The sequence below is a fragment of the Oryzias latipes genome, chromosome 5 (genome assembly GCF_053564925.1).
Source record: "Oryzias latipes strain Hd-rR chromosome 5, Olatipes_Hd-rR_3.1".
In the NCBI taxonomy this organism is placed as follows: domain Eukaryota; kingdom Metazoa; phylum Chordata; class Actinopteri; order Beloniformes; family Adrianichthyidae; genus Oryzias; species Oryzias latipes.
The window spans coordinates 36192990-36216808 of NC_136241.1; the positions used below are offsets into that span (position 1 = coordinate 36192990).

Below are 23819 nucleotides of genomic sequence, written 5' to 3' on the forward strand. Positions count from 1 at the left end.
GTCTCTGAGCTCCAGGTCATTGATGTAAATGTGGGGGTGTTGTGTGGAAAACACTGGACCTCCCCCCCAAACACACACAGCGGAGCAGCTGATCCAGAGTGTGGCCTCAAAAACCTCCCCTCCCACTGTGTTACCATGGTAACAGATTACTTCCCGTTATTACAGTTTGTAGTTTGATAGAATGATGGACAATGAAGGAGGCACGGCATGCGCAGGCAGCATCTCCTCATTTCCTCAGATGTTCTGCTCTCTTCTCTGTCTCTCTGAAGCCTGAGGCCTGCAGCTCCAGGTGGAGTTCTGGGCTGGAAGGCTCCCTGATGGTTCTGCTTCTGCAGGTTCTGGACAGCGACCGCTTGGTGCTGCAGAAGATGAGGAAAGCTGCAAAGTCCAAATACACGGCAGGACAAGGTGCAGAAACGTGCACGTGCTCACAAAGTCTTCTCCTTCTAACACGTGGTGGGTCTTTTCAGAGCACATGTCTCACCTGGAGCAGTACATCAACTCCATGGAGAAGCTCTCTGTCAACTGTCACTCAAACGGGGAGGCAGAGATTGGCTCCGCCTTCTGCCGCCTGGCAGACCTCTCCAAAGAGTTCCTCTCTCCCATGAAGAACCTGGTGAGTCACATCAGCACAAAACCTGAGGTCACCTGGAACCAGGTCGGACTAAACCTCCATCCTGACTCCATCCTTACTCTGACTCCACCCTGACTCTATCCTGACTCCACCCAGACTCCATCATAACTCCAACCTGACTCTACCCTGACTCCACCCTGACTCTATCCTGACTCTATCCTGTCTCCACCCTGACTCTATCCTGACTCTATCCTGTCTCCACCCTGACTCTACCCTGACTCTATCCTGTCTCCACCCTGACTCTACCCTGACTCCACCCTGACTCTATCCTGACTCCATCCTGACTACACCATGACTCCACCCTGACTCTATCCTGTCTCCATCCTGACTCTATCCTGACTCCATCCTGACTACACCCTAACTCTACCCCGACTCCCCCCTGACTCCACCATGACTCCACCCTGACTCCACCATGACTTCACCCTGACTACACCCTGATTACACCCTAACTCTACCCTGACTCGACCCTCACTCCACCTTGAGTCCATCCTACCTCATCCGACTCAATTCCACATCCTTTTGAGGACCAACATTCCAAGTGAGGGTGGGTTAGTGTTGGGGGCAGATGTTTGTTCTGCGGGTTCACAAAAGTTTCTACACGCTGTCATCTAAACTGATCTAAAAGCGACAGGCTGGCTTTCCAGGGTGAGCCATGCCCTTCTTACTAGAGCTGTGACGGCTGCTCACCGCGGTGATGAACCAGCAGGGGGTGGGCTGTCGCGGTTAACCACATGACCCCCGGCCAAACACAAAATCCCCCACCGGCCGCATGAATACAATTACAATGCAGTATTCTTTATTAACAAATAACAGTAAAAACTAACTACTACCTATCTAAGTGAACTAACTACAGTATATAGGTGTTGTAGAATGACTGTGTGTGTGTGTGTGTGTCAGCGCTGTGTGTGTAGGAGGAAGGAGCGCACACACGTGTGTCGTGGGTGTGTGTTGATTCTTCTGCTCTCTAGCTGCATGTGAGCCTTCACCTGTGCTCTCTGGTAGAGACATCTTCTAGGAATATTATATATTGCCCAGTAATAAACAGACTGCAGACACTTTGTCACCTTTCTGGTAGCCATGAAGCCTGACACCCATGAAGAACGCGGGGCAGGAGGCTCCGCCTTTGTTTAACCCTTGTGCTATCTTAGATGACCCTCCCCCCCCTTCCATTGAGGTGTTCTCCCCACCATGACAAAGGTGGATAAAGGTGGAAAGATTTTATGTCATCCATAGACACCAGTGAAGATCCCAAATCATTGAAGAAAAAAGGTTCAGAGCCCTGTCTAGTGGGTCTAGATGACCCACATCCCAACGTTAAAGTGCTAAAGGGTTACGGACACGTAACTCTGTGCTGCACAAAATAGTTCCCAAACAAAATATGTAGTGATATTCATGGAAATCTAATAGTGTGCGTTCATGTTTGGTAAATCTGACATAAATGACCATCCGGTCATGTGCGAGGGGGGTTGAGCCTCGCTGAAAGATTTCTGGTTGAGGCGGCAGATTATGGACTAGGATTCCGGTCAGAGAATCACGGCACTTGGAGAGAGAGACTGAAGTTTCTTCTTTATTGAACAACGTTGGAAGATGATGAACTACAGCAGCTGTTGCCTTCATCCGTGTGTGTAGGATGATGTGTGTCTCTGTGTGTGTATGTGTGTGTGTGTGGTCTGGAAACGAAACAAAGATATGAAATGTGTTACCACAAAGTCTGTATGACAGTGAGCAAAGCTTACACATTTACTAAACAAAACTGCTGTATGAGCACATAACATAAATTCACCAATGAGGTAAGTAACATAAACATTAATAAAGCCAATAATCCTCTTTAAACACTCAAATTTAGCTGAATTGTTCATAGAAGCAGAACTAAAGACAGATATTTAACTAACTCAAACTTCCCCACAGCATGTTGCCATATAAATCTTATAATATGAAACAAATCACAAAAATTATTGATAAATGAGAAGCAGAAACAACTTACATTTCCTCAAGAACGCCACACAAAGAGAGGAAAAACACACAGTGAATCCTTACAGCTTCACACCTCTGGCAACTGCTTCTCTGCTGCTTGTGAGTGTAAGGGGCATGTCCAGGCAAGTTCAACAGATGTCGCTTTTCTTCTGTACGCCAGTAGATGGTGCTCTTCTGCCTTGACCACTAGGGCTTTCTCACATAGCCGCCCCCAAATGTCAGCACTGACATTTGAAACATCGGAGAAAGACCATCAGTTGGCATTATCCTCTGAATCACTGATCTTGGGTAGTCGGATTAGTCGGGCCACAGGCCGGACATAGGTTTTGTTTTTGACCTTGACAGATGCTGACCGGATGCGTCCATCCGCTCCAGGGTAAACATCAATTACTTTGCCAACTGGCCAGAGCGCTCGTGGAAGTTGAGGATCGACTATTAGCACCACCTGGTCCACCGTAATCTGATGTCCATCGGTTTGCCATTTTGTCCGCCTCTGGAGGCTTGGCAGGTAGCGTCGGATGAAGGTTGACCAGAAGTTGTCAGCTAGCACCTGGCTGTGCCTCCAACGCCGTGTCCCCAAAATACTGCTGGAATCATACAAGGCTTGTGGCAGTGAGGAGTCATGGCGTCCCATAAGCAAGATATGAGGTGTAATTGGGTCAGGGTCGGCTGCGTCGGCTGAAACATATCCGAGTGGTTTTGCATTTAAAATCCCCTCTACCTCAGCGAGAACGGTTGCCAGAACAGGTTCTGGCACTGACTGCTCTTTGAGGATGACTCTGAGTGCTGTTTTCACTGATTTGATCTCTCGCTCCCATGCCCCACCAAAATGTGGAGCACTTGGGGGGTTGAACCGAAAGGATATCTTCTGTTTTGCCAGCTGCTCTTGCAATTCTGGTGCCATGATATTGAAGGCTTCCCGTAATTCCCGTTCTCCTCCAACAAAGTTGGTACCGTTATCACACAGGAGCTCAAATGGCGTGCCCCGCCTGGCTATGAATCGACGTAAGGACAGCAGGAAGGCATCTTTGTCAAGGCTTTCAAGTAGGTCTAGGTGGACACACCTAGTAGTTAGGCATTTGTACAAAATCCCCCATCGCCTCTCGTTTCTACGGCCAATTCGAATGCTGAAAGGGCCAAAACAGTCCACCCCTGTGGAATAGAATGGTGGCTTATAAATGCGCAGTCTAGACGGTGGGAGATCTGCCATCTTGGGAACTTCTGGCTTGGCCCGCCAGAACTGGCAATCTCTGCAGGTGCGCTGATGTCTACGAATTGCCTCTCGGCCTCGCAGTACCCAGTACTGGCGTCGCATTTCAGCTAACACCCTTTCTGGTCCTGGATGGAGAAGCTTGTGATCGAAGTCCTGGATCAGTAGCTTAGTTATCTGGTGCACTGGGTCCAGAATAACTGGATGGATTGTGTCCACTTCTAGATCAGTTGCATGTCGCAGTCTACCTCCGATACGCAGAAGTCCTGTAGTTTCGTCATATTCTGGTGAGAGTGTGATCAAACGACTGTCGCCTGGAATAGGTCGACTTGCCTTGAGAGCCTTTAACTCATCAGGGAAGGAGTCTTGCTGAGCTCGAGCCAAGAGTGACCTTTCTGCTGAGATGTAGGCAACTGCATCCACAGTTTGACCATCACCAGAAGCAGCCGCCCCATGAAAGAACGTGACAGTAGCCTGGACTAAATCCTTCCAGGTATGGAACTGAATCGGATCAGGAATGTCTGGGTTCTGTACCTCTGATGCCAGGAATATCAGCGCAGACTTCTTGAGCTCAGTTTTATCGGGCTCAGCTTCTGTTGCTGTGGGCAGTGTTGGCCATTGGTCAGGAGACTGACAAAGAAATTCTGGGCCACTTGACCACCTGTGAGGATGAGTCAAATCTGAAAGCCGTAGGCCACGCGTTATGTCATCTGCTGGATTTCTTGCAGAGTTGACATATCTCCAGTTGGATGCTTCAGTCAGAGTTTGAATTTCTGCCACACGCGTACCAACAAAGACCTTGTAACGGCATGATTCAGATCTCAGCCACTGTAGCACTGTAGTTGAGTCCGACCAGAGGAAGGTCTGCGTAATTGGTACAGTCAGCTCCGTTTGGATAAGGTTGGCGAGCTGAGCACCAGTGAGGGCAGCACTTAGTTCCAAGCGTGGCATGCTCAGAAGTTTCCTGGGTGCTACTCTCGATCTGGCCATCACAAAAGATGTATGTACACGATCTTTATCCTCAACTGTGCGCATGTAAGCAACAGACCCATATGCCCTCTCTGACGCATCACAGAAAATATGCAGTTCCCTAGTTGTTGTAGGCTTGTCTGCACTTGATGGTGCATAGGTCCGCGGGCACTCAATTTGACTGATATCAGGAAGCTCATTCACCCAAACAGTCCACTGCTCTCTGAGAGACTGAGGTTCAATCCGATCATCCCATCCAATGTTTTGCTTCCAAAGATCCTGGATGAGAACTTTAGCTCTTGTCGTGAATGGAATGAGGAAGCCCAGTGGATCATACTGGCTTGCTAAGGTCTTGTAAATGTTCCTCATGGTTGGTTCAAGGTGGTCCGCAGAGCGAAACTTGAAACCTAGAGTGTCCTTGAGACAGTTCCACTGGAGGCCTAAGGTTGACTCCAGTAAGTCACTACTTCCCTTAGATAGACAAAGTTCAAATCGCTCTGATTTGGCTTCGGGGGGAAGATGTTCGACCACTGTTGGTACATTACTCGCCCATTGCCTGAGATCAAATCCTCCTTGCAGGAGCAGTTTGCGCAGGTCATCAATGAGAACTTTGGCCTCTTCAGACGTGCGGGTGCTATGTAGACAATTATCCACATAGAAAGAAAGTTCCACAACCTGGATCAAGCTGGACTTATTCCCACAGTTGTCCCGAACATGGCGCTGGAGGGCGTAGATCGCGCAACAAGGGCTGCAAGTAGTTCCAAATGGCAGAACCTGCCATTCATAGATGGTTGGCCTTTCATCCTTTTTCATTTCTCTCCAAAGGAATCTCAACACTGGCTTGTCAGCGGGTTGTAAGCGGATCTGATGAAACATGGCCTTTATGTCACCGCTAATAGCAACGGAATGCTGACGGAACCTCAGCAGGACACCAAGTAAGGAAGGCCCCAACGTTGGTCCAGGCAGCAATCGCTCATTCAGTGACTGCCCTCCGTATTGGAAAGAACAGTCAAACACAACTCTATTCTTTCCATTGTGGTGGACCATATGGTGTGGGATGAACCATGACTCTGATGCTTGGTCTTTGTCCTCTGGCAGAACCTTTGAGATATAACCCGCCTCCTCCAGCTTTCTGATCTCGGCACAGTACGACTTGGCTAGTGTAGAATCCTTCGCCAGTCTGCGCTCTGTGCTGCGAAGCCTGGGAAGTGCTGCTTCAACCGGAGCATGAAGAGAATTATTGACTGGACGACGAAGAAGAGGGGTAGCATAGCGTTGCACGCCATCTACTGTTATCCTGGTGGTGGCCGTTTCCAGTAGAATGAGAGCTTGTTGATCTTCCCGTGAGCGAGTGGCAACCTTCTCGCTGTATGGCAAAATGTCCAGTTTCCAGAGGCGCTCCACATTGGTGAGAAGTTCACTGGCTGCTGAGGTGGCAACATGCAGACATTGTTGGATTCCAGGGGAAGTGTGGACAGTATCAACTGGCCCTTGAAGTGACCAGCCCAGTTGTATACGGATGGCAACTGGTCCACCTGGTGGTCCTGCATGCACAGGTTGAACTGGAGTGATCAGGTGAGGCATATCAGCACCAATCAGGATCAGAGGTTGAGCACAGTTCACTGGTGGTAAGGGAAGGTCCCTGAGGTGCTTGTACTTCTGCTGCAGCATAGCAACTAGGTAAGTGTGTTCAGCAAGAGCTAACCCTTCTGCAGTGAAAGCATGGGGTATCAGGTACTTCTCAGATGGTCGGAGAGGTGATGATACCTCCAGAGAGACTGAGGCTCCATTGAGTTGCGTCACACTTTGGTGCACAGTCTGCAGAGGTAGGGTCTCTGGATGACAAACGAGGTTGAGCTGGTGCACTACTTGAGGAAGGACAATACTCCGCTCTGAGCCGTCATCGAGAACTGCATAGGTTTCCATCCTTTGATTACCATTGTAAAGGAGGACCTTTACTACTTTAAGCATTACTCTTTGAGATCTATTGGGCCGGTCCAAGTATACCTTTGTAGGAAGAAGACTAAGAGTATACACCTTCTGCTTGGTTTCCTGGATTGACTCATGCAGAACAGTAAGGTGAGTTTCTTTACAGATTTTACAAGGACGCTTCAGAGTGCAGCGGTCCATGGTATGGTTGCGTCCACATTTCCGACACCGTTTGCCATCCTCAAGCCACTTCAAGATCTGGTCTGTGTTTAGCTTCTTGAATTCCTCACAGGAATTAAGATAGTGGTCAGAATTGTCACAAAAGGGACAGTACGGTTTGATCTTAGATTTGACCTTGGCTGATGTAAGTTTTGCCCCTATTGTCTCTACTTGGTTCGCTTTCTCAGTCGCACTGAAGTACATCTTTGTTGGCTTTTCCTTTGGTAGGGCCATTTGTTGATCTTTCCTGGCTGGTCGGGAAGTATCGGCTTGATAGAGTGTTGCTGCTCGACTGGAAATGCGCTTCACTTGAGACTTCATTTGAAGCCAGGTGGCTAAGTCTGGAAGGGTATACGTTCTGTCAGTACCAGTCTGTAGAATACCCTGTCGTAAACAATACTCAACAAAGCCATCGCGGTAGGTGGGAGGCAATTTGCTGAGTAAGCGATCGACGTGGGAACCACAGTGAAGTTCATATCCATTTTGTCCCTCAAGAGACCTCAACATGCCGACCAAGGACTGGACAGATAGTGCAAAGGAGTCAAAGGCATTGGCATCTCCCATCCTGAGAGCAGGGGTGCTAAGTATGGCACCTAGCTCGCTCTGGACCAGCTGTCTGGGTTGCCCATATTTATCCTGTAGAGCTTGCAGTGCATTGGTATATGGTGTTGGGTCATGCATGAATGCCTTTGCGAGCTGTAGTGCACTAGGAAGCTTAATGTGTCCTAACAGGACTTGATATTTATATTGCTCGTTGAGGTGAAAGTGGCTTCCTAGTACATTGTCTAAGGCGAGCTTAAGTAGAGCAAAGTCACTCTCCCGACCACTCTCAAACACTGGCAGAGAAGGTCGAGGGATGCCAAGGGCTGTTGCAAAGAGTATTTCAGCTCCGGGTAGTGATGCATAACCAGAGTAGGGAGCAGGAAATACTGAATCAGTTTGTTGCCCCTGGTAAGTGGCAGAGAGTGGTGGAGCCCCTTTACTGACCTGCGGAGCAGCGTGAAGTGAGTCTACTGCCGGTTGGTTGTAGCTGTAAGCAGGTTGGTGGCTTGCAGCAGACTGAGGCCATCCTGGATTGGTAGATGTTTGGTTGAAGTATGGACTCTTTGCTGGGCCTGGACCACAAACAGGGTTTGACTCAGGAAACAATGCCACCTGTGGTTTTGGATGTACCAGAGGTGTTGAATTGATGACATGGGCTGACAGATGTGGAGACGGATGCATTGAAGGGGCAGATATTAACCCTGATGATGGTTGTAAATTTACAGATTTGGGTTCAGTGGATACTAGACCCTGAAGCTGTGTCGTTGGGGATGCAGAGGGAGCAGAAGTTGCTGGGACGGAAGCAGGTTGCCGCATTGGCGGTGGTCCAGTAGTTGTCACCATAGAGACTGGGATGACCTCTCGGGTCAATTGTGGGGAAGGACTGAGTGCAGCAGGAGCTGGTGGTGGAGGCAATTGGGTTGACAGTGATGACTTGGAGGTAGATGCAATTGAGTCTACCTGTCCACCCTGCACTGGTGTTGGCAAGTCCATGAAGTGGTTTAGCTTGTCAGAGGGTGCAGGTGAAGGTGCCTGACCATGAGAAAGCAATGAAGAACGGAGCTTGGCAATCTCAAGGTCCTGTTCGGCTCGTGCTAAGCGCTGTTGTCGTTCAAGCTGCTTAGTGAGCGCTTCTCTGGCTTTGAGTGCCTCCTCTTGACGTCGCTGTGCTTCCTTGGCTTGTTCATCCAGTCGTTTACACTCCAGATCAGCATGTGCCTCATCCGTGATTAGACGACGCATATCTTCTAACTCCAGCTGCTTTATTCTCTCCTCCAAGATTGCAGCTTGTGCAGCTGAGAGACCCTGAGTGGGATATGTCCCAACAGAGTACCTTGTGCGCCTACTCGATCTGCTGTGGATGTATGAACTCTGGTTGGATGAACTGCTCGATTTGTTGCTGTAGTGGCTGTTGGAGCGGGAAACAGCGACAGGTGGAGCTGAGCACCTGGGTGGCTGGAATCCAACTTGGTAGTCATCCAAATAAGCAGGTAAGCGGTGGTCCCTCTGTGGGCGGCTCCGGTGCTCAGATGTTTCTGATGCTGCATTGTCCATGATCTTCTTTGGGTGCACTCAATCCGGCTCGAAGGACCAGATGTGCGAGGGGGGTTGAGCCTCGCTGAAAGATTTCTGGTTGAGGCGGCAGATTATGGACTAGGATTCCGGTCAGAGAATCACGGCACTTGGAGAGAGAGACTGAAGTTTCTTCTTTATTGAACAACGTTGGAAGATGATGAACTACAGCAGCTGTTGCCTTCATCCGTGTGTGTAGGATGATGTGTGTCTCTGTGTGTGTATGTGTGTGTGTGTGGTCTGGAAACGAAACAAAGATATGAAATGTGTTACCACAAAGTCTGTATGACAGTGAGCAAAGCTTACACATTTACTAAACAAAACTGCTGTATGAGCACATAACATAAATTCACCAATGAGGTAAGTAACATAAACATTAATAAAGCCAATAATCCTCTTTAAACACTCAAATTTAGCTGAATTGTTCATAGAAGCAGAACTAAAGACAGATATTTAACTAACTCAAACTTCCCCACAGCATGTTGCCATATAAATCTTATAATATGAAACAAATCACAAAAATTATTGATAAATGAGAAGCAGAAACAACTTACATTTCCTCAAGAACGCACACAAAGAGAGGAAAAACACACAGTGAATCCTTACAGCTTCACACCTCTGGCAACTGCTTCTCTGCTGCTTGTGAGTGTAAGGGGCATGTCCAGGCAAGTTCAACAGATGTCGCTTTTCTTCTGTACGCCAGTAGATGGTGCTCTTCTGCCTTGACCACTAGGGCTTTCTCACAGGTCATTTATGTCATTCTACAAAAAGATGCCCAGAAGCTCCGCCCACACAGAAATGTCAAATAAGAAAAGTCACCTGACCTGAAAAATCCATAAAAATACCAAAGAATAGATTCAGATCCTGAAGGATAAAAAACATTCTGAGATGTGCAGATGACACGCGTGTGTGTGTCTGTGTGTGTGTGTCTTTGTGTGTGTGTGTTTGTGGGTCTGTGTGTCTCTGTGTGTGTGTGTTGTGTTTGCAGTTGAAGAGCATGCTCCACAACATCAACTTCTTCCTGGACTCTCTGGTTAAAGGAGACCTTCGGGACATCAGGGGGGTGAGGCGTTTCTCGGTTCTGCAGGATCTTTGGACAAAGCCACGTTGGGATTCTGACGTCTGCTCTGCTCCCTCTGCAGGACCTGAAGAAGCCGTTTGAAAGGGCGTGGAGGGATTACGAAAGCAGATTGTGAGTTCTGAGGACCACAGAACATCTCTGGGATGTCCCGGTTTGTTTTGAGTTGTTCTGGGTTCACCACCTCCAGCATAATTCGGGGAGCTGGAGGCTCTGTTTTCATGGATCTGCGACTGTGTGCGGGCAGCAAACAGGTGGAGAAGGAGAAGCGGGACTTGGCCCGACAGTACGGCATGGTGAGGAGCGAAGTGAGCGGGGGGGAAATCGCAGAGGAGCTGGAAAAGGAGAGACGCTCCTTCCAGCTGTCCATGTGTGAGGTGAGGGACTCCTGCATCCTCTTCTGCCGAAGCTGCACGTCCTCAGAACCCCTGAGCTCGGTTTGCGGGGAACGAAAATTCCGGCTCACCTGTCGGTTCGTCTGCATGCAGGTCCGCCTCCACGCTGTTTCCAACGCTTCCTCTTTTTCCTCCTCAGTACCTCATCAAGGTGAATGAGATCAAGACAAAGAGAGGAGTGGATCTTCTGCAGAACCTCATCAAGCACTACCACTGTCACAATAAGTAGGAGCGAGCTCTGACCCCCCCAGACACAATCCGCTGGAGTCTTCGGGTTGTTGCATCTGCTGTGTGTGTGTGTGTGTGTGTGTGTGTGTAGCTTCCTGCAGGAATGCGTCTCCACCTCCCACCGGCTGAAGCAGTACATGGAGGAGCTGAACGGAGTCCTGAGCACGGTACAAGCAGCAGCCTGCAGGGGGCGCTGTGGCAGACCGTGTTTGTCCTTAGGGATGATGTCACTCAGCAGTGACTCGTTTGTCAGCAGGTGAAGAAGCAGGTGTGTGTTTGCAGGTAAAGCAGCGGCAGGATGAAGAGAAGAAGCAGCTGTGTGCGCTCAGAGACCAGCTGAGACCCGCGGTCAACACGGAGCAGGTCAGGCTCGCAACCGCCGACGGCCACGTGACCGCCAGACGTCTTCACGTGTGCGTGTGCGCGTGTTTGTGTGTGCAGGAGTCTCTGCAGAGGCAGACCTACAGCATGCATCAGCTGCTGGGAGACAAACAGTACGGAACAGAGAGGTCCGGCTTCCTCTACAAGAAGAGTGACGGGTAAACCCTTTCAGCTGTCTGCTTGGCCTTCACTTTACCTGTGTTAGCTAAACGTCCTCAGAGGGAAGTTTAGCTAAACCCCACCGGTGTTTCTGTCGGAATGACCCTGCACTGACCGGTCCGGCTTTGTCCTAAACTGCATCTTTTGTGTTTCAGACTCAGGAAAATGTGGCAGAAGAGAAAATGTTCAGTTCATAACTGTTACCTGACCATCGCCCATGCTACTGTGAGTGTGCACGTTTCTGTAACCTTTGACCTTCTTTAAGATGAGGACATTTCTGTTCCTTTGAGTCCAGAAGAAGAAAAGATTCTTTGTGAATTTTCAGAAATGTTTTAATGATGAAAGATCGTATAGGATGAGGTCAGCGTGTTCGTCAGTGACTGCTGCTGCTGGATGGACTCTATACACTTCCGTGTTCCTGTATTTGATCATTTTCTAACTTTCTAATGGCTTCTGCATCCTTTTATAGATTTAATTACATTAAAAATACTGATATTTCACAGCCTGGTCAATAAACTGAAAGGCTCCTTTTCTTCTTTCGTTCATGCGGTCTCTGATCTGCTCCAATCATCTCTATTCTCTCAGCCAAACAAACCTCCAACCAGACTTAACCTGCTCACCTGTCAGGTGAGACCCAGCGTGGAGGACAAGAAGTGCTTCGATCTCATCTCCCGTAAGAAACTTCTGACAGACCAAACCTATAAAGAACCACAGGGAACAGCTGGATAACCAGCTGTTCCTCAGGGAACAGCTGCGTAACCAGATGTTCCTCAGGGAACAGCTGAGTAACCAGATGTTCCTCAGGGAACATCTGAGTAACCAGATGTTCCTCAGGGAACATCTGAGTAACCAGATGTTCCTCAGGGAACAGCTGAGTAACCAGATGTTCCTCAGGGAACAGCTGCGTAACCAGATGTTCCTCAGGGAACAGCTGCGTAACCAGATGTTCCTCAGGGAACAGCTGCGTAACCAGATGTTCCTCAGGGAACAGCTGAGTAACCAGATGTTCCTCAGGGAACAGCTGAGTAACCAGATGTTCCTCGGGGAACATCTGAGTAACCAGATGTTCCTCAGGGAACATCTGAGTAACCAGATGTTCCTCAGGGAACATCTGAGTAACCAGATGTTCCTCAGGGAACAGCTGCGTAACCAGATGTTCCTCAGGGAACAGCTGCGTAACCAGATGTTCCTCAGGGAACAGCTGCGTAACCAGATGTTCCTCAGGGAACAGCTGCGTAACCAGATGTTCCTCAGGGAACAGTTGAGTAACCAGAAATCGCTCAGAGAACTCAGGAGAATTGTTGTTATCGGTAAACAGAACATAATGTCTGTGTTTGTACAGGATGAATCAAATCCGATGATCGTGTTCTGACATCATTTCTTCGTGTTCCCTCCTTTCTCTGCAGATAACCGGACCTACCATTTCCTGGCTGAGGATGAGGAAGAGTGTGTGGCGTAAGTCAGAACCGTATTCATCTGGACCGCTTCTGAGGAGAGCAGAAAACATGGCAGATGTTCCTCTCAACTCTGTTCAGATTCAGGCTCACAAAGCAGAGCAGAACTTGTTAGTGTTGTTTGTGGCCGCGCTGCATTATGGGTAACGTACAGATAGGTGCCGGTCGACCTTTAAATTCCTTAATTTCATAAAGCCAGAATGTTTTCTGGATCAGAGGAGTTCCAAACGGTTACTCCTCCAGTCTTCAGAGATCACTTTAACATCCCTGACGGGTGTGGCTGCAGATGCAGACCTGAACCGCTCAGATGTCACCGGTTGCTGTGTTCAGGTGGATCTCCGTGCTCAGCAACAGCAAACAGGAAGCTCTGAGCATGGCGCTGGACGGCTACAGCAGAGCGGGCGAGAGCCAAAGCAGCGTGGAGGATCTGACCCGCGCCATCACTGACGACGTCCGCCGCATGCCCGGAAACAGCAGCTGCTGCGACTGTGGAGCTCCAGGTGAGGTCCGCCAGACCAGACGAACCCGAGCAAGCCGTCTTAAGACTGGATCTGTTTTCAGGGTCGAAGGAGACCCGGTTCCTCCTGAACGTTTGAAATGAGTGAAGCATCTTTTCTCGCCGTAGATCCTGGGTGGCTTTCTACAAACCTCGGCATTCTGACCTGCATTGAATGTTCAGGGATCCACAGAGAGATGGGGGTCCACGTCTCCAGGATCCAGTCACTGAGTCTGGACAGTCTGGGCACCTCGGACTTGCTGGTGAGAGAGCTGCTGGTGGAGTAAAGTTGTTTTCGGGACTGGACAATAATCCGCATTGTCCCTTTGGAAGCTCAGTCCTGTTCCTGTGGCAAATGTCTGAAAGAAGAACCACCTCACCAACGGTGGACCTTTGTTCTGGTCCATGACAACTCAAGCGCTAAGCGGCTGAGGGGTTTGGTGCCCTGGAGCCTTTGGACTCCAATGTCAAGTGTATTTGCACCTAGAAGCTGTCATTTAGACCTTTAGAGGTTCCAGATGTGCCGTAGTCCAGAGGAACCATCTCCTTTAACTGAGCATGCAAATGTTAATGAGGGCTGAGCACAGAGCCCGGGGGTACGCCAGGACTGACTCTACTGTGATAGGAAGACTCATCCCTGACATTAACTCTTTGTTTCCTGTAAAACCGTGGCGCCGTTCCGTTTCTGTCTTTCTGCTTCAGCTGGCCCGGAATGTCGGGAATTCTGGTTTTAATGAAATCCTGGAGGCGAACCTGCTGAGTCCGTCCCTGAAGCCGTCTCAGCACAGCCGCATGTAAGACGCCAGCACGAACCGGCAACGTGCAGCAGCTCCTCCCTGCGACCCTGACGGGTGTTTTGGCACAGGGCGGAGCGCAAAGGCTTCATCCTGTCGAAGTACCAGGATGTTCACTTCGTGAGGAAGAGCCACAGCTCTGCTGCAGCTCTGCGGCTCGGCCTGCAGGAGGCGACCAAGAGCTGTGACATCTACAGCCTGATCCAGATGTACGCCCAGAGGGCGGACCTGAGCCAGCCTCTGAACACGCACATACAGGTATCCACACACCTGACGCACAGGTGCATCCTAGACGCTGAATAATGGGAGAGCCACTGCTGCCATAGCAACACACACACAAAGACTGCTCAGCGTCAGTCTAGTCTGCATGTTGAGGATTTATTTATTTAGTTGCTGACACTTTTATTTATTCCGATTTTTCAGTTTCAGTGAACAGACGTTCATTCATTCATTCATTCATTCATTCATTCATTCATTCATTCATCTACTTGCGTTTTGTCCCTTTCGGGGTCACGGGGCTGCTGGAGCCTATCCCAGCCACTGGTGGGCGAAAGCAGGGGGCACTATGGACGGGTCACCAGTCTGTTGCAGGGCTGAACAGACGTTGCTGTTTGTATTTCAGCTGCTGGAAACGTCACTGAAAAATACACACAAGTCTAGTTCTAGTTGTGTTATCTATGTGTTGCCTTGTGGACACGTTTGTCTGTCTGTGTGTGTGTTTGGGGGTGGGGCAGTGCGTCGGAACAGGGCCTCTGATTGGTTCATCCGTTGTCAGGAGAAAGGTGAGACGGCGCTTCATCTGGCCGTCCTGTTGGCGGATCGCACATCTCTCCACATCCTGGACTTTTTGGCCCAGAACTGGTAGGTGTGATGTTTGTGTTGTTGAACTACAATGTGTGAGTCTGCTGGCAGCCTTGGGTTTGTGTGCTTGTGTGTTCCAGTCCGGACGTGGACGCACAAACGTCGGCGGGGAACACGGCTCTGCACTACAGCTGCCTGCACAACAAAAGTGACTGCGTGAAGCTGCTGCTCAGAGCGCACGCCAACACACACACCAGTACGACACACACACTTCCTGACTTCAAACACTGACGCTCTGCAGCTCCTGGAGACACGACCTCAAACCACGACTCCGTTTCAGAGAACCAGCTGGGAGAAACGGCGCTGGACATCAGCCGACGGCTGAAACACGCCGGCTGTGAGAGTCTGGTGAGACCTGCCGCCATCCGCCGTGCACGGCAGCGCGTGGCCATCATTGTCTGTGCACGTGTCATCTTAGTTCCTTCATCCTCCGTCTGTAGCTCCTCTGCTTTGATCTCCTTTGATCTGATGAAAATTCTGACTCTTCAGTTTGAGATCAAAGGAAGAAATACATAAAATATTTGGAATCAAATCAAGATGTTTGAAATCAGAAACACTTCATTCCTCTTTTAAATGTTCTGCTTGTCCAGCTGGACCAGGCCCGGTCCAACCGCTTTGACCATCATGTCCACGTGGAGTACGAATGGAGGCTCCGCCATGAGGACCTGTTTGACAGCGACGACGACTTTGAAGAAAAGGTTCGATTCCTGGTACCACGCCTGTCTGCCGCTGTACTGTGCAGCAGTGGTCTTCAACCTTGGTCAGACCGCTGAGCGGTCACCTGACGCTAACAACCGGACGCTAACTTTAGCTGTGATCGACTCTTAAGGTGTGACGGATAAATAAACCAAATGAAATGACACAACCGCCCTAAAGATGTTCTACATATAATAGTAAACATGAATCCACCGCGTCTGCATCTTTAGCGTCTGCGTTTGTGAAACTTTGGAGAATCCGGCAGAGCAGAGCGGCTTCTGGTCCGAGTGAACAACCGTCTCCATGAATCCATACTTAGAGGAAAACTCCTGGTTTTGTCTGGAAAAGCAGCTTTATGTTCTGTAAGTTGAAGACTTTTCCTCAGTTTCCTCTGGTACGTAGCAGGTCTCTGGTCTGCAGCAGGTCTGTGGTCTACAGCAGGTCTCTGGTCTACAGCAGGTCTCTGGTCTACAGCAGGTCTCTGGTCCGTAGCAGGTCTCTGGTCTACAGAAGGTCTCTGGTCCGTAGCAGGTCTCTGGTCTACAGCAGGTCTCTGGTCTACAGCAGGTCTCTGGTCTACAGCAGGTCTCTGGTCTGCAGCACGTCTCTGGTCTACAGCAGGTCTCTGGTCTACAGCAGGTCTCTTGTCCATAGCAGGTTTCTGGTCTACAGCAGGTCTCTGGTCTGCAGCAGGTCTCTGGTCTACAGCAGGTCTCTGGTCTGCAGCAGGTCTCTGGTCTGTGGCACGTCTCTGGTCTACAGCAGGTCTCTGGTCTACAGCAGGTCTCTGGTCCGTAGCAGGTCTCTGGTCTACAGAAGGTCTCTGGTCCGTAGCAGGTCTCTGGTCTACAGCAGGTCTCTGGTCTACAGCAGGTCTCTGGTCTACAGCAGGTCTCTGGTCTGCAGCACGTCTCTGGTCTACAGCAGGTCTCTGGTCAGTAGCAGGTCTCTGGTCCATAGCAGGTCTCTGGTCCGTAGCAGGTCTCTGGTCTGCAGCAGGTCTTTGGTCTACAGCAGGTCTCTGGTCCATAGCAGGTCTCTGGTCCATAGCAGGTCTCTGGTCTGCAGCAGGTCTCTGGTCTGCAGCATGTCTCTGGTCTACAGCAGGTCTCTGGTCTGCAGCAGGTCTCTGGTCCATAGCAGGTCTCTGGTCTGCAGCAGGTCTCTGGTCCATAGCAGGTCTCTGGTCCATAGCAGGTCTCTGGTCTGCAGCAGGTCTCTGGTCTACAGCAGGTCTCTGGTCTACAGCAGGTCTCTGGTCTGCAGCAGGTCTGTGGTCTACAGCAGGTCTCTGGTCTGCAGCAGGTCTCTGGTCTGCAGCACGTCTCTGGTCTACAGCAGGTCTCTGGTCTACAGCAGGTCTCTGGTCCATAGCAGGTCTCTGGTCTGCAGCAGGTCTCTGGTCTACAGCAGGTCTCTGGTCCGTAGCAGGTCTCTGGTCTACAGCAGGTCTCTGGTCTACAGCAGGTCTCTGGTCCATAGCAGGTCTCTGGTCTGCAGCAGGTCTCTGGTCTACAGCAGGTCTCTGGTCCATAGCAGGTCTCTGGTCTGCAGCAGGTCTCTGGTCTACAGCAGGTTTCTGGTCTACAGCAGGTCTCTGGTCTGCAGCAGGTCTCTGGTCTACAGCAGGTCTCTGGTCCGTAGCAGGTCTCTGGTCTACAGCAGGTCTCTTGTCCATAGCAGGTTTCTGGTCTACAGCAGGTCTCTGGTCTGCAGCAGGTCTCTGGTCCGTAGCAGGTCTCTGGTCTGCAGCAGGTCTTTGGTCTACAGCAGGTCTCTGGTCCATAGCAGGTCTCTGGTCCATAGCAGGTCTCTGGTCTGCAGCAGGTCTCTGGTCTGCAGCATGTCTCTGGTCTACAGCAGGTCTCTGGTCTACAGCAGGTCTCTGGTCTACAGCAGGTCTCTGGTCTGCAGCAGGTCTCTGGTCTGCAGCAGGTCTCTGGTCTACAGCAGGTCTCTGGTCTGCAGCAGGTCTCTGGTCCATAGCAGGTCTCTGGTCTGCAGCAGGTCTCTGGTCTACAGCAGGTCTCTGGTCCGTAGCAGGTCTCTGGTCTACAGAAGGTCTCTTGTCCATAGCAGGTTTCTGGTCTACAGCAGGTCTCTGGTCTGCAGCAGGTCTCTGGTTTGCAGCAGGTCTCTGGTCTGCAGCAGGTCTCTGGTCTACAGCAGGTCTCTGGTCTGCAGCAGGTCTCTGGTCTGCAGCAGGTCTCTGGTCTGCGGCAGGTTTCGGGTCCGAAGCAGGTCTCTGGTCCGAAGCAGGTCTCTGGTCTACAGCAGGTCTCTGGTCTGCATCAGGTCTCTGGTCTGCAGCAGGTCTCTGGTCTGCAGCATGTCTCTGGTCTACAGCAGGTCTCTGGTCTGCAGCAGGTCTCTGGTCTGAAGCAGGTCTCTGGTATGCAGCAGGTCTCTGGTCCATAGCAGGTTTCTGGTCTACAGCAGGTGTCTGGTCTGCAGCAGGTCTCTGGTCTGCAGCAGGCCTCTGGTCCACAGCAGGTCTCTGGTCCATAGCAGGTCTCTGGTCTGCAGCAGGTCTCTTGTCCATAGCAGGTCTCTGGTCCATAGCAGGTCTCTGGTCTGCAGCAGGTCTCTGTTCTACAGCAGGTCTCTGGTCTACAGCAGGTCTCTGGTCTGCAGCAGGTCTCTGGTCCATAGCAGGTATCTGGTCTGCAGCAGGTCTCTGGTCTACAGCAGGTCTCTGGTCTGCAGCAGGTCTCTGGTCTGCAGCAGGTCTCTGGTCTGCAGCAGGTCTCTGGTCCACAGCAGGTCTCTGGTCTACAGCAGGTCTCTGGTCTACAGCAGGTCTCTGGTCTACAGCAGGTCTCTGGTTTACAGCAGGTCTCTGGTCCGTAGCAGGTCTCTGGTCTACAGCAGGTCTCTTGTCCATAGCAGGTCTCTGGTCTACAGCAGGTCTCTGGTCTGCAGCAGGTCTCTGGTCTGCAGCAGGTCTCTGGTCTACAGCAGGTCTCTGGTCTACAGCAGGTCTCTGGTCTACAGCAGGTCTCTGGTCTACAGCAGGTCTCTGGTCTGCAGCAGGTCTCTGGTCTGCAGCAGGTCTCTGGTCTACAGCAGGTCTCTGGTCTGCAGCAGGTTTTTGGTCTGCAGCAGGTCTCTGGTCCATAGCAGGTCTCTGGTCTACAGCAGGGTCTCTGGTCTGCAGCAGGTCTCTGGTCCATAGCAGGTCTCTGGTCTACAGCAGGTCTCTTGTCCATAGCAGGTTTCTGGTCTACAGCAGGTCTCTGGTCTGCAGCAGGTCTCTGGTTTGCAGCAGGTCTCTGGTCTGCAGCAGGTCTCTGGTCTGCAGCAGGTCTCTGGTCTACAGCAGGTCTCTGGTCTGCAGCAGGTCTCGGGTCCATAGCAGGTCTCTGGTCCGTAGCAGGTCTCTGGTCTACAGCAGGTCTTTGGTCTACAGCAGGTCTCTGGTCTGCAGCAGGTCTCTGGTCTGCAGCAGGTCTCTGGTATGCAGCAGGTCTCTGGTCTTCAGCAGGTGTCTGGTCCATAGCAGGTCTCTGGTCCACAGCAGGTGTCTGGTCCGCAGCAGGTGTCTGGTCTGCAGCAGGTCTCTGGTCCATAGCAGGTCTCTGGTCTGCAGCAGGTCTCTGGTCTGCAGCAGGTCTCTGGTCCATAGCAGGTGTCTGGTCCATAGCAGGTCTCTGGTCTGCAGTACGTCTCTGGTCTACAGCAGGTCTCTGGTCTACAGCAGGTCTCTGGTCTGCAGCAGGTCTCTGGTCCATAGCAGGTCTATGGTCCGTAGCAGGTCTCTGGTCTACAGCAGGTCTCTTGTCCATAGCAGGTTTCTGGTCTACAGCAGGTCTCTGGTCTGCAGCAGGTCTCTGGTCTACAGCAGGTCTCTGGTCTGCAGCAGGTCTCTGGTCTGCAGCAGGTGTCTGGTCTACAGCAGGTCTCTGGTCCATAGCAGGTCTCTGGTCCGTAGCAGGTCTCTGGTCTACAGCAGGTCTTTGGTCTACAGCAGGTCTCTGGTCTGCAGCAGGTCTCTGGTCCATAGCAGGTCTCTGGTCCGTAGCAGGTCTCTGGTCTACAGCAGGTCTTTGGTCTACAGCAGGTCTCTGGTCTGCACCAGGTCTCTGGTCCATAGCAGGTCTCTGGTCTGCAGCAGGTCTCTGGTCCTTAGCAGGTCTCTGGTCTGCAGCAGGTCTCTGGTCTGCAGCAGGTCTCTGGTCTGCAGCAGGTCTCTGGTCTGCAGCAGGTCTCTGGTCTGCAGCAGGTCTCTGGTCCATAGCAGGTCTCTGGTCTGCAGCAGGTCTCTGGTCTGCAGCAGGTCTCTGGTCTGCAGCAGGTCTCTGGTCTACAGCAGGTCTCTGGTCTGCAGCAGGTTTTTGGTCTGCAGCAAGGGTCTGGTCCATAGCAGGTCTCTGGTCTGCAGCAGGTCTCTGGTCCATAGCAGGTCTCTGGTCTACAGCAGGTCTCTGGTCTGCAGCAGGTCTCTGGTCCATAGCAGGTCTCTGGTCTACAGCAGGTCTCTTGTCCATAGCAGGTTTCTGGTCTACAGCAGGTCTCTGGTCTACAGCAGGTCTCTGGTCTACAGCAGGTCTCTGGTCCGTAGCAGGTCTCTGGTCTACAGAAGGTCTCTGGTCCGTAGCAGGTCTCTGGTCTACAGCAGGTCTCTGGTCTACAGCAGGTCTCTGGTCTACAGCAGGTCTCTGGTCTGCAGCAGGTCTCTGGTCTACAGCAGGTCTCTGGTCTGCAGCACGTCTCTGGTCTACAGCAGGTCTCTGGTCCGTAGCAGGTCTCTGGTCCATAGCAGGTCTCTTGTCCGTAGCATGTCTCTGGTCTACAGCAGGTCTCTGGTCTGCAGCAGGTCTCTGGTCTGAAGCAGGTCTCTGGTATGCAGCAGGTCTCTGGTCCATAGCAGGTTTCTGGTCTACAGCAGGTGTCTGGTCTGCAGCAGGTCTCTGGTCTGCAGCAGGTCTCTGGTCCACAGCAGGTCTCTGGTCCATAGCAGGTCTCTGGTCTGCAGCAGGTCTCTGGTCCACAGCAGGTCTCTGGTCCATAGCAGGTCTCTGGTCTGCAGCAGGTCTCTGGTCCATAGCAGGTCTCTGGTCCATAGCAGGTCTCTGGTCCATAGCAGGTCTCTGGTCCATAGCAGGTCTCTGGTCTGCAGCAGGTCTCTGGTCTGCAGCAGGTCTCTGGTCTACAACAGGTCTCTGGTCTACAGCAGGTCTCTGGTCTGCAGCAGGTCTCTGGTCCATAGCAGGTATCTGGTCTGCAGCAGGTCTCTGGTCTACAGCAGGTTTCTGGTCTACAGCAGGTCTCTGGTCTGCAGCAGGTCTCTGGTCTGCAGCAGGTCTCTGGTCTGCAGCAGGTCTCTGGTCTGCAGCAGGTCTCTGGTCCATAGCAGGTCTCTGGTCTGCAGCAGGTCTCTGGTCCATAGCAGGTCTCTGGTCTACAGCAGGTCTCTGGTCCACAGCAGGTCTCTGGTCCATAGCAGGTCTCTGGTCTGCAGCAGGTCTCTGGTCTGCAGCAGGTCTCTGGTCTGCAGCAGGTCTCTGGTCTACAGCAGGTCTCTGGTCTGCAGCAGGTCTCTGGTCCATAGCAGGTCTCTGGTCTGCAGCCGGTCTCTGGTCTACAGCAGGTCTCTGGTCCGTAGCAGGTCTCTGGTCTACAGCAGGTCTCTTGTCCATAGCAGGTTTCTGGTCTACAGCAGGTCTCTGGTCTGCAGCAGGTCTCTGGTTTGCAGCAGGTCTCTGGTCTGCAGCAGGTCTCTGGTCTACAGCAGGTCTCTGGTCTGCAGCAGGTCTCTGGTCTGCAGCAGGTCTCGGGTCCATAGCAGGTCTCTGGTCCGTAGCAGGTCTCTGGTCTGCAGCAGGTCTCTGGTCTACAGCAGGTCTCTGGTCTACAGCAGGTCTCTGGTCTGCAGCAGGTCTCTGGTCTACAGCAGGTCTCTGGTCTGCAGCAGGTCTCTGGTCCATAGCAGGTCTCTGGTCTGCAGCAGGTCTCTGGTCTACAGCAGGTCTCTGGTCCGTAGCAGGTCTCTGGTCTACAGAAGGTCTCTTGTCCATAGCAGGTTTCTGGTCTACAGCAGGTCTCTGGTCTGCAGCAGGTCTCTGGTTTGCAGCAGGTCTCTGGTCTGCAGCAGGTCTCTGGTCTACAGCAGGTCTCTGGTCTGCAGCAGGTCTCTGGTCTGCAGCAGGTCTCTGGTCTGCAGCAGGTTTTGGGTCCGAAGCAGGTCTCTGGTCCGAAGCAGGTCTTTGGTCTACAGCAGGTCTCTGGTCTGCATCAGGTCTCTGGTCTGCAGCAGGTCTCTGGTCTGCAGCATGTCTCTGGTCTACAGCAGGTCTCTGGTCTGCAGCAGGTCTCTGGTCTGAAGCAGGTCTCTGGTATGCAGCAGGTCTCTGGTCCATAGCAGGTTTCTGGTCTACAGCAGGTGTCTGGTCTGCAGCAGGTCTCTGGTCTGCAGCAGGTCTCTGGTCCACAGCAGGTCTCTGGTCCATAGCAGGTCTCTGGTCTGCAGCAGGTCTCTTGTCCATAGCAGGTGTCTGGTCCATAGCAGGTCTCTGGTCTGCAGCAGGTCTCTGTTCTACAGCAGGTCTCTGGTCTACAGCAGGTCTCTGGTCTGCAGCAGGTCTCTGGTCCCTAGCAGGTATCTGGTCTGCAGCAGGTCTCTGGTCTACAGCAGGTCTCTGGTCTACAGCAGGTCTCTGGTCTGCAGCAGGTCTCTGGTCTGCAGCAGGTCTCTGGTCTGCAGCAGGTCTCTGGTCTGCAGCATGTCTCTGGTCTGCAGCAGGTCTCTGGTCTGCAGCAGGTCTCTGGTATGCAGCAGGTCTCTGGTCCATAGCAGGTTTCTGGTCTACAACAGGTGTCTGGTCTGCAGCAGGTCTCTGGTCTGCAGCAGGTCTCTGGTCCACAGCAGGTCTCTGGTCCATAGCAGGTCTCTGGTCTGCAGCAGGTCTCTTGTCCATAGCAGGTCTCTGGTCTGCAGCAGGTTTCGGGTCCGAAGCAGGTCTCTGGTCCGAAGCAGGTCTCTGGTCTACAGCAGGTCTCTGGTCTGCATCAGGTCTCTGGTCTGCAGCAGGTCTCTGGTCTGCAGCATGTCTCTGGTCTACAGCAGGTCTCTGGTCTGCAGCAGGTCTCTGGTCTGAAGCAGGTCTCTGGTATGCAGCAGGTCTCTGGTCCATAGCAGGTTTCTGGTCTACAGCAGGTGTCTGGTCTGCAGCAGGTCTCTGGTCTGCAGCAGGCCTCTGGTCCACAGCAGGTCTCTGGTCCATAGCAGGTCTCTGGTCTGCAGCAGGTCTCTTGTCCATAGCAGGTCTCTGGTCCATAGCAGGTCTCTGGTCTGCAGCAGGTCTCTGTTCTACAGCAGGTCTCTGGTCTACAGCAGGTCTCTGGTCTGCAGCAGGTCTCTGGTCCATAGCAGGTATCTGGTCTGCAGCAGGTCTCTGGTCTACAGCAGGTCTCTGGTCTACAGCAGGTCTCTGGTCTGCAGCAGGTCTCTGGTCTGCAGCAGGTCTCTGGTCCGTAGCAGGTCTCTGGTCTGCAGCAGGTCTCTGGTATGCAGCAGGTCTCTGGTATGCAGCAGGTCTCTGGTCTACAGCAGGTCTCTGGTCTACAGCAGGTCTCTGGTCTACAGCAGGTCTCTGGTTTACAGCAGGTCTCTGGTCCGTAGCAGGTCTCTGGTCTACAGCAGGTCTCTTGTCCATAGCAGGTCTCTGGTCTACAGCAGGTCTCTGGTCTGCAGCAGGTCTCTGGTCTGCAGCAGGTCTCTGGTCTGCAGCAGGTCTCTGGTCTACAGCAGGTCTCTGGTCTACAGCAGGTCTCTGGTCTACAGCAGGTCTCTGGTCTACAGCAGGTCTCTGGTCTGCAGCAGGTCTCTGGTCTGCAGCAGGTCTCTGGTCTACAGCAGGTCTCTGGTCTGCAGCAGGTTTTTGGTCTGCAGCAAGGGTCTGGTCCATAGCAGGTCTCTGGTCCATAGCAGGTCTCTGGTCCATAGCAGGTCTCTGGTCTACAGCAGGTCTCTGGTCTGCAGCAGGTCTCTGGTCCATAGCAGGTCTCTGGTCTACAGCAGGTCTCTTGTCCATAGCAGGTTTCTGGTCTACAGCAGGTCTCTGGTCTGCAGCAGGTCTCTGGTTTTCAGCAGGTCTCTGGTCTGCAGCAGGTCTCTGGTCTGCAGCAGGTCTCTGGTCTACAGCAGGTCTCTGGTCTGCAGCAGGTCTCGGGTCCATAGCAGGTCTCTGGTCCGTAGCAGGTCTCTGGTCTACAGCAGGTCTTTGGT

At 52.0% G+C, this 23819-nt stretch overlaps 1 protein-coding gene across 5 annotated transcripts in view; it reads left to right on the top strand.

Moving 5' to 3' along the window:
* Positions 1-23819, top strand: part of unm_sa1614 (un-named sa1614) — a 51965-nt gene that overhangs the window by 1888 nt on the left and 26258 nt on the right. Inside the window, exons 2-21 of one of the 5 annotated variants that reach the window (XM_078947871.1) lie at positions 336-408; positions 471-616; positions 10039-10113; positions 10193-10242; positions 10376-10505; positions 10663-10748; positions 10843-10918; positions 11034-11114; positions 11193-11290; positions 11447-11516; positions 11877-11964; positions 12698-12746; positions 13076-13245; positions 13371-13504; positions 13944-14035; positions 14107-14293; positions 14811-14896; positions 14977-15092; positions 15177-15244; positions 15487-15594. In XM_078947871.1, the coding sequence (XP_078803997.1) occupies positions 336-408; positions 471-616; positions 10039-10113; positions 10193-10242; positions 10376-10505; positions 10663-10748; positions 10843-10918; positions 11034-11114; positions 11193-11290; positions 11447-11516; positions 11877-11964; positions 12698-12746; positions 13076-13245; positions 13371-13504; positions 13944-14035; positions 14107-14293; positions 14811-14896; positions 14977-15092; positions 15177-15244; positions 15487-15594 (1983 nt within the window). Of the gene's footprint in view, positions 1-269; positions 409-470; positions 617-10038; positions 10114-10192; positions 10283-10318; positions 10506-10662; positions 10749-10842; positions 10919-11033; positions 11115-11192; positions 11291-11446; positions 11517-11876; positions 11965-12697; positions 12747-13075; positions 13246-13370; positions 13505-13943; positions 14036-14106; positions 14294-14810; positions 14897-14976; positions 15093-15176; positions 15245-15486; positions 15595-23819 lie in introns of those variants that run through there. The other 4 variants (XM_078947868.1, XM_078947869.1, XM_078947870.1 and 1 more) reach the window with 4 other exon arrangements.